Source organism: Dipodomys merriami, unplaced genomic scaffold (assembly GCF_024711535.1).
Source record: "Dipodomys merriami isolate MVZ:Mamm:240054 unplaced genomic scaffold, mDipMer1.0.p SCAF_3, whole genome shotgun sequence".
NCBI classification, from domain to species: domain Eukaryota; kingdom Metazoa; phylum Chordata; class Mammalia; order Rodentia; family Heteromyidae; genus Dipodomys; species Dipodomys merriami.
The window spans coordinates 18,896,798-18,906,149 of NW_027204492.1; the positions used below are offsets into that span (position 1 = coordinate 18,896,798).

At 42.6% G+C, this 9,352-nt stretch overlaps 1 protein-coding gene across 1 annotated transcript; it reads left to right on the top strand.

Annotated features, from left to right (window-relative positions):
* Positions 1-7,653: 7,653 nt before the first annotated feature.
* Gpr119 (G protein-coupled receptor 119) lies at positions 7,654-8,661 on the top strand. The gene has a single exon (XM_070039315.1). The coding sequence runs from the start codon at positions 7,654-7,656 to the stop codon at positions 8,659-8,661; it is 1,008 nt and encodes a 335-aa protein (XP_069895416.1).
* Positions 8,662-9,352: the final 691 nt, after the last annotated feature.

The following is a 9,352-nucleotide window of genomic DNA, read 5'->3' on the forward strand; positions in this document are numbered from 1 at the left end:
ACTTAGGGGTAAAGCTGTCTAATGGAAGCAAATCACAAGTCTTTAAGGGTTAATATGAGTCCTACTTTCATTCTGTTGTAAAAGCTGGTTAAGCATTTTTGTTTCCCAGGTATGTTCTTCAGTTGCAGATTAGCTAGGGAAATAAAGAAAGAAATGACTGGGCACCATTGGCTCACATTTATAATCATACCTACTTGGGAGATAGAGATCAAGATTTTAGTTTGAGGCCAGATGGAGGAAAAAGATCATGAGATCCATCTCAACCAATATCTTGGCATTGTGGAGCACATCTGCCATCTCAGCTCTGGCAGGAAGTGTAAATTGGAGTATGGTGATCATGGATGGCCTGGAAAAAAACATGGTGAGACCCTATCTCAAAAATAACCAAAACAAAAATGGCTGGGGGCACGGCTCAAGCAAAAGCATCTGCCTAGCAAGCATGAAGCCTAGATTTCAAACCCCAGTACTACTGGGTTGGGGGGCAGGGGAAGATGAAGGAGAGAGAGAGAGAGAGAATATGGGACAGAGACAGAGAGATACAAAGAGAGAGAGACAGAGAGAGAGAGGATGATGGTGATGATTCATTGAGTTACCTACCTCTTTCAGAAATATTAACTAGAGATCCATATATGGGACTGTAGGAAGTCTATGATTTCCATGAGATTGTATAGTGTTATATGTCAATGATGAGCATGTGTAATTGTGCAACCTGCATAGACTGCATTAAATTTAAAAAGTGTTCCATAAACCAGGTGCTGGTGGCTCATGCCTGTAATCCTAGCTGCTCAGTAGGCTGAGATCTGGTATTGCAATTCAAAGCCTGCCCAGGCAGGAAAGGCTGTGAGACTCTTATCTCCAATAAGCCACTAGAAAACCAGAAGTGGCACTGTGGCTCAAGTAGTAGAGCACTTGCCTTGAGCTGAAGAGCTGAGGGACAGTGGCCAGGCCCAAAAGTCAAGCCCCACAACCAACAAAAAAAAAGTGTTCCATAGTTCAAAAACAGTAAGTAAAAACCATGACTCCTAAGGAGCAGAACATCTAAGGACTTTCTCCCAAAGATAACTGAAAGACTATGCTTAGCAAAAACTTGTTGTGAGAGAATTCGCATGAATGATGAGAGTCAAGGCACTGGACAGAGAATCCCAACTCTTTCTTTTATTGTGTCAGTCTTAGGGCTTGAACTTGGGGCCTGGCCACTGTCTAAGGTTTATGCTCATGCTGGTGCTCACCATTTGAGCCACAGCTCCACTTTGGCTTTTTGTTGGATAATTGGAGATAGTTTCACAGACTTTCCTGCCCAGGCTGACTTTGAACTGTCATCCTTAAATCTCACCCTCCTGAGAAGCTAAGAATCCCAACTATTGAGGAAAAAGTCAAGTTGCTTCCACAGACAAGTGCAGTTCAGATAACACACAGCAGATGTCTTTTTACTGCTGACATTGCTTACATTGCCTTCACTGCCCGGGCAAAAGCTAGTTTTCCATACAAATTTCAGAAGCTGACAAAGTTCCTGATGAGCTCATTAAAAAGCAAAATTTACTTCCAAGGAAGAAATGGAAAAAGAAAAAAAATGCTTGGGGAGCAGATGGTTGTGTTCAAGTAGAGCATACCTGTGATTGCAAGTCACATTTACTCTAAATTCATAATGTGAAATCGCCATTGGCATGCAGGTCTCAGAAGCAAGCATGCCAGACAGTTGGATGATACAATCAGAGCATGAAAAGCAGTACTGAGCTGATGTAAGTGGAACTGAATGAAAAAGCATTGTCTTTTTCCTTCTTCTCTGTATTTTATTAGCATATATTGATTATACAAAGGTGTGTCATTGTGATATTTCCAAACTGCATACAATGTCCTTTGATTAAGTTCACTCAATCACTCTTTCTTCTCCATCACCCATTATTTGTGCCAGTCCTGGGGCTTGAACTCAGGACCTGAGTGCTATCTTTGGGGGGGGGGGTGCTCAAAGCTAGCACTCTACCACTTGAACAAGAGCTCCAATTCTGGCTTAATTGCTTCTTCTGGTGCTTAATTGGAGATAAGAGTCTCACAGACTTTCCTGCCCAGGCTGGCTTTGAATCATGATCCTCAACTCTCAGCCCCCTGAGTAGCCAGTATTATAAGTGTGAGTCACTGGGAACCAGCCTTCTACCAATTTAACAAATTTCATTATTCTATTAGGAAAGCCTTTTCCAAGGATAACAGAAAACTGCTTGGAAAAGTTTTCAAATGAGCATCACCACGGCTCCTAAGCAAACCACTGACTAATGCTCACCTCTGATTCTCCAAAAGATTCTTTGCAAGGACAGCTTTCACCCTCTTCTCAGTCACTTTCACTGTCCCAAGCCAGCCTTTTCCTAAAGTTCTGTTGCTCACTCACATTTCAGGAAGGTCTATCATGACTGGGAGGAAAAAGCCATTTAGCAAGAGTGCCAGGTGAAACACTAACCTAGTCTGGAGACTAAGGGGTAGATGAGCCAAGGAAGCCAGATGAAACGTACCATTGGAAAGAATATAGCAGATGAGTGATCAGAGAAGTATGTTGAGAGGCAACACAGCTCACTGAGATAAAATACAGGGTGGGCCTATCTTGGCTCAATTTGCAATGACCTTACAAGAAGGCTAAAGGCATTCTTCTTAAAGAGGGCTGGAATTCTTCATGAGGCTGGAGGAAAGTTTGTGTGTGTGTCTGTGTATCTGTGTGCCAATCCTGGGGCTTGAACAATTTACAACTAGAATGGTCCCTTGAGCACCATCTTCCTTGAAAAAGTACCCTTCAAGAAAGATCTTCAGTGAAAAAAAAATAAAAATAAAAGTAAAGAGCAATAACGGAATCTCTTTTTTCTCTATCATTCTACCCCATTCTGTAAGCCATGGGCATTAACCAAAACTGTGTGTACCTTATTCCCAACTCCCCCTCTGCACAAGAGGGGATGGTTCTGATCTTTTAGCCCCAATGATATAAATAAGTCTTCAAAAGGAACAAGAAGTTTCTATGTCCTGAGGGGCAAGTGCAAAGGTATTCATTCTCACCAGTCTAGGTTCCCACATACACACACACCCCACCGAGGCTCCTCTGGCCTCCATGAAGATGCAGCTAAGGTACAGCAGTCAGAACCATACAGAAATGCTGAACAGTCTTTCCCTTTTAGGACTCTCCCTACTTATTTCTGCTCTTGATAGAGCTAGGCCTTTACACTCTTCGCTTTTTTCCTTGTAGAGTGCCCTCTGCTGGACTTCCTAGCCACTGCTTCTGGTATTTCAGACTAGCAGTACAACTCTCCCAGGAATAAGCACATTTATAATATAACCTAATGCCTCTTGGGAAGTGATTAAGAAGCTATGTAAACAGAATTCAGTTTTTTAAATTTTTTATCCTCATATTAACCCTTTAACTCCATATCTTAGATCCCTATTTCTGTTGTAACAAATGACTACAAATGACAGAAGTATTACCTTCCAGTTTTGAGGTCAGATGTCGGGAATTTATTTGACTGGGAGTGTTGGAAACCCTGATTGCTTCTGAAAGCTCTAGGAGAGAATATTTGACTTTCTAGCTTCCAGAAGTCTCATGCGTTCCTTAACTGGTGATCCCTTACTTGTATCCCTCCAATCTCTGACTCTGTAGTCACATCTCTAATAATGTTCACTGATCAGCTAATTCCCTCTTTAAAAAATCCTTATAGAGGGCTGGGAAGGTGGCTCAGTGTTAGAGCACTTGCCTTGCATGCTCGAGGGCCTGGGTTCGATTCCTCAGCACCACATAAGCAAAAAGCCAGAAGTGGCGCTGTGGCTCAAGTGGTAGAGCACTAGCCTTGAGCTGAAGAGCTGAGGGACGGGGCCCAGGCCCAGAGTTCAGGCCCCACGACCGGACCCCCCAAAAAATCCTTATAGAAGGGTGCTGGTGGTTGGTTCATGCCTTTAATCCTAGATACTCAGGAAGCTGAGGTCTGAGGACTAAGGTCCAAAGCCAGCCTGGGCAGACAAACCTGAGAGACTCATCTCCAATTCACTAGCAAAAATCCAGAACTGTAAGCATGACTCAAGTGACAGAGTGCCAGCTGTGAGCAAAAATATGAGCAAAAGCCCCCAAGTTCTAGCCAGTACTTACATAAAATACTCATGATTGTATTACTGTGGACCCTCCTAGGAAAAAAATCAATAATAATATCTACATCTCAAGATCCTTAATCACATTTGTAAAATAGCTGTTGACATGTAAGGTAGCATATTCGCAGGTTCCAGGAATTAGAACATAAACATCCAGTCTACCACATGGAGAATTTTTTCAACAAGGAATAGCAAGAATGAGAACTTGAATCTGAGTTTTCTCCAGGTGATTTTGATGTACTGACAAGTTTGTAAATGGGCTTATAAAGGGCTAGCTTATAAACAAGAATGAAATTACATCATTTTCAGAGCAATGGATAGAATTTGAGACCCTTAAGTTAATCACAGTAAGTGAAGTTCAGGAAAAAGATCACATAGTTGTCACTCATGTGGATGCTAACCCTAAAAGATAAATATAAATGTAAAAAATGCATGTTCATATATACATGTATGGAAGTGGAAGATGTTTGTAACTGTGGAACTGTTTGAGGAGATGAGAAGGAGGGAGTAAAAGAGAATATTGATGAGGGAACAATACTGAAATATATTGCACTTATGAACAAAGATGTCAAAATGAAATTCACTAGAAGCTGTTGGATACTAGGGGGTAGTGGGGAAGAGGAAACAGAGAGTACATGAAGGGGGTTCATCTGATTAATGCATTGGGAAATATCATTATGAAACCCCTCTGAACAATTAACTTAAAAATAAAATGAAAAAAATGAATGACAAGAATGTAAAACAGCTCCTATGGGGGTACTAGTGGGAGTGAAAGGGGGTCAACCAAAAGGATGAAGAAGGGTGACTATGGTCAAAACACTTCATGTACATGTGTGACAATGGAACAATGAAGACTATTGAGATTGGTAGACAAGGGATAAGGGAGAGTGATGGAGAGCATGAATCTGATCAGGAAGCATTGTATGCATATAGAAACATGTCAAAATGATCCCTCATGTACAACTAATAAAATGCTAATAAAATGTGAAAATAAATTTTGTCAGTCATTGGTCTTGAGCTCTGGGCCTGGGCACTGTTCCTCAGCTCTTCAGCTCAAGGCTAGTGCTCTACAACCTGAGCCACGACATCACTTCCAGGTTTCTGGTGGTTAATTGGAGATAAGAGTCTCACAGACTTTCCTGCCTAGGCTGTGTGATCCTCAGATCTCAGTCTCCTGAGTAGCTAAGATTACAGGCGTGAGCCACCAGCGCCTGGCAGAAGATAATTTTTTAAAAGAAAAAAATAAATCCAGGTGCTCACAGCTCATATCTGTAATTCTAACTACTCAGGAGGCTGAAATATGAGAATCAAGGTTTAAAGCCAGCCTGGGAAGGAAAGTCTGTGACACTTTTCTACCAGAAAACCAGCAGTGGATCTGTGGCTGAAAGAGGTACAACGCTATCCTTGAGCAAAAAGAGATCAGGGACAGTGCCCAGGTCCTAAGCCCAAGCTTCACAGGACAGAGGAAAAAAGAAAGAAAGAGAAAGACAGAGAGAAAGGAAGGAAGGAAAGGGAGGAAGGGAAGAAGGAAGGAAGGAAGGAAGGAAGGAAGGAAGGAAGGAAGGAAGGAAGGAAGGAGAGAGGAACAGAAAGGGAAAGAAGGAAGGAAGGAAAGGAAGGGAGAGAAAGAAGGAAGGACAGAAAGAAAAGGAAGAAAGAAAAAAGAAGGAAGGAAGGAAGGGGGAAGGAAGGAAACAGAAAGAAAAAGAAAAGAAGGAAGCAAGGACAGAAAGAAGAGAAAGAAAAAAGGAAAAGAGAAAGAAAAAATATGTCAATAAAAGAGTCAGCTTGACTTCAATTAAGCTAGATTCTGTCTTAATTGCAATCAGTCTACTAAGTGCACACTACCAAAGAATAAGATCTATTATCAGGCTGACAACTGGAATATTGAGTCCTCATGATAGTTTTTCTGAGCCTTTTGAGAAAAATCTGCCAAAGGCCCTCTCAGACTGTCAAAACATCCTGGAATATATTTGCCTCTGATTCTGTACCTTGCTCTCCACTCTCTCACTTAAAACACTAACCTTTCCCATTTGTGCTCTCACCTGAACTGAGTAAACAAGCTTCTAACCTCTGTTCTTACCACCCCTCCTCTTCTTGGTATCCAAGAAGAGAAGAGCAGGTAAAAGGTTAGTTCTGATGTACTTGAGCAAATGGATATACAAACTAAATGGAGAGAGTTCCACAGCTGTCCTCCCATTCAGCTCCCATATTTCTTGCTTCATCAACACCACTGCCCTTTGGCCTAACCTCTCTATGCCTGGAAAATTCCATTGCGAAATGCTGAGCACACATTTTTTTTAATTTAGCCCACCTCCTGCTCTCCTCCGAACCAGCTTCAGAGCTACAAAATGGAGAAAAGCAAGCCTGCCAGCCACTACTGACTGGAGACACAGCCCACCAGTGTGTAAAAAGAGTTCCCAATGACTATACCCAAAAGTAGCTTGAGATGCCAGGTGCCAGTGGCTCACACCTGTAATCCTAGCTACTCGGTTCAAAGCCAGCCTGGACAGAAAAGTCCATGACACTCATCTCCAACAAACTACTCAGAAAAAGCCAAAAGTGGCACTGGGGCTCAAGTGGTAGAGTGCTAGCCTGGAGCACAGAGAGGCTCAGGGATAGAACCCATGCCCTGGGTTCAAGGCCCAGGACTGGCAAAAAAAAAAATGTAGCACGAGATGGGGACAGGGGTCCATTCTAAATTGAATGATAACTATTAACAATTCCTTGCTTTTTCTTTCCTGTCCTGAATCCTGAGTTGAGATACAAGGGATAAGAAACACAGCACATCCTATTTGAGAGAATTAGCATTTGAGGTTGTAGGAAGCAAAAGACATGACATAAATAAGACATCAAGCCTGGCTTAAATGTGTGATGTCCCTGAAAAGAAGCTGGGCCCCTCAAACAACTCATCTGTCCTCACTTTCCACTTCAACTGATTATAATCATTTTGCTTGATTAAAAGTATCCATGATATTAACTCAGAACTATTTATTAAGCAACTGCTTAATTAAGCAGTGCCAGATTAGTTATTAATCTGCTCTTCTTCCCAAATCTCTGAATCTCAATAGTTCTTAATCTGCCACTTGACATATAGAAAGAAGAGTAGAAGCTTAATATCAGGTTATGGAGGAGGAATGATGAGAGTCAATTATTTCTTTTGTCAGACAGGAGATCTGATGAGCATCAATGAAGGGAGAGGACCTGGGGAGACAGAGTGTGCCAGGTACTTGGCAGTTGTCTAGTAACTTGGCTGTTGGAGGGGGAGGGACTATCTCAGAGGCTAGGGAGAGGTTTGCACTGCGATTGCTGCCTTCAGAAAGCTGGAGAGGCAGGAGGCTGAGGACTGAAAAGAGAGGGTGAGTAATTTTTAATGACACCAGGATCCCAAAGATTGCCAGCTGCCAGCCTGGACTGCCAGTAAAGGGTAGAATTGTGCTGTGGTTCTGAACTTGCAGCTCATCATAACCTGGTCCATGAGAATTTGAACTGACAGGTCAGAATGCCCTAGTAATTTGAAGTCCTTCAAGACACTTCAAGACAATGGAGTCATCTTTCTTGTTTGGAGTGATCCTTGCTCTCCTGACCGTCCTCATCATTGCTGTTAATGCACTAATGATTGTGGCTATGCTGCTGTCAATCCACAAGAGTGATGGTGTCGGTTTTTGCTTTACTTTGAATTTGGCTGTGGCTGACACCTTGATTGGTGTAGCTATCTCTGGCCTACTCTCAGACCAGCTCTCCAGTTCTGATGAGCCCACACAGAAGACCCTGTGCAGTCTTCGGATGGCATTTGTCACTTCTTCTGCTGCTGCCTCTGTCCTCACAGTCATGTTGATTGCTTTTGACAGATACCTTGCCATTAAGCAGCCCCTCCGCTACTTCCAGATTATGAACGGGCTGGTGGCTGGGGCCTGCATTGCCGGGCTGTGGCTGGTTTCCTACCTCATTGGCTTCCTCCCACTTGGAGTCTCCATATTCCAGCAGACCACCTACCAGGGGCCCTGCACCTTCTTTGCTGTGTTTCATCCAAGGTTTGTGCTGACCCTGTCTTGTGCTGGCTTCTTCCCTGCTGTACTTCTCTTCATCTTCTTCTACTGTGACATGCTGAAGATTGCCTCTGTGCACAGCCAGCAGATCCGAAAGATGGAACAGGCAGGAGCCATGGATGGAGCTTACCGCCCCCCCAGGTCTCTAAGTGACTTCAAGGCTGTCCGCACTGTGTCTGTTCTCATTGGGAGCTTCACTCTGTCCTGGTCCCCCTTTCTAATCACTAGCATTGTACAGGTGGCCTGCCATGAATGTCACCTCTACCAAGTACTGGAAAAGTACTTATGGCTGCTTGGTGTAGGCAACTCCCTGCTCAACCCACTCATCTATGCCTATTGGCAGAAGGAGGTGCGGCAGCAGCTCTACCACATGGCTCTGGGAGTGAAGAAGGGGCTCACCTCATTCCTTCTCCTTCTCTCAGCCAAGAAAGGTGGTCCAGAGAGGCCAAGGGAAAGTTCCTGTCGTATCATCACTATCTTTCACTCCGAGCTTGATGACTGAGATGGTAAGAATGGAGATGTTTCCAAGTGCTTTACCCTCCCTACTCTGGATCCCAGCTAGGAGGTCACATGGAGCTAGGAGAATAACAGCACTCGGCTCAGGAAATTGACCACCTTATTTTCACATCCCCTCACCCCCAGAGGGAGAGGCAGGATCTTGACTTTCTTCTACAATCAGATTCTCCCTTTGCAAATCTCCACTCTTCAATGTTCTGGTTTTTATCTTAAGTGAGCCTGTTTCCTGTAGCGGTATACTCACTTATAGCGACAAAGGTACTGCCAAAAAACTGTTTGTAAATGAAATCTTATTTTTTTTAACATATCAGAGCAACACTGTCCAACAGAAATAGAATGCAAGCGGCATATAGTTTTAATGTTCTAGTAGCCATGTTGAAAAGGAAACAGGCTATTTTTAAAGTCTCAAGCTTTTAATTTTTAAATTGTTTTAATCATATATATATATATGGGGTATATTGTGATTTTTCCAATGCAAATCTACAACACATATTCGTTAAATTAGAGTAATTAACATTTCCACTCCTTAAACATTAATGTCTATGTTTTATTTAACCCAATATATTAGGTCTGTTTGCTTCAATATTTAATCAACATAAAAATTTACTTTTGTCATACTAAATCTTTGAAATCTAGTGTGTATTTTACTATTACAGAACAGCTCAATGGAAAATAAC

Bases quoted from the DNA above. Each gene is read 5' to 3' on its own strand.
- Gpr119 (XM_070039315.1), top strand. From the start codon at position 7,654: ATGGAGTCATCTTTCTTGTTTGGAGTGATCCTTGCTCTCCTGACCGTC.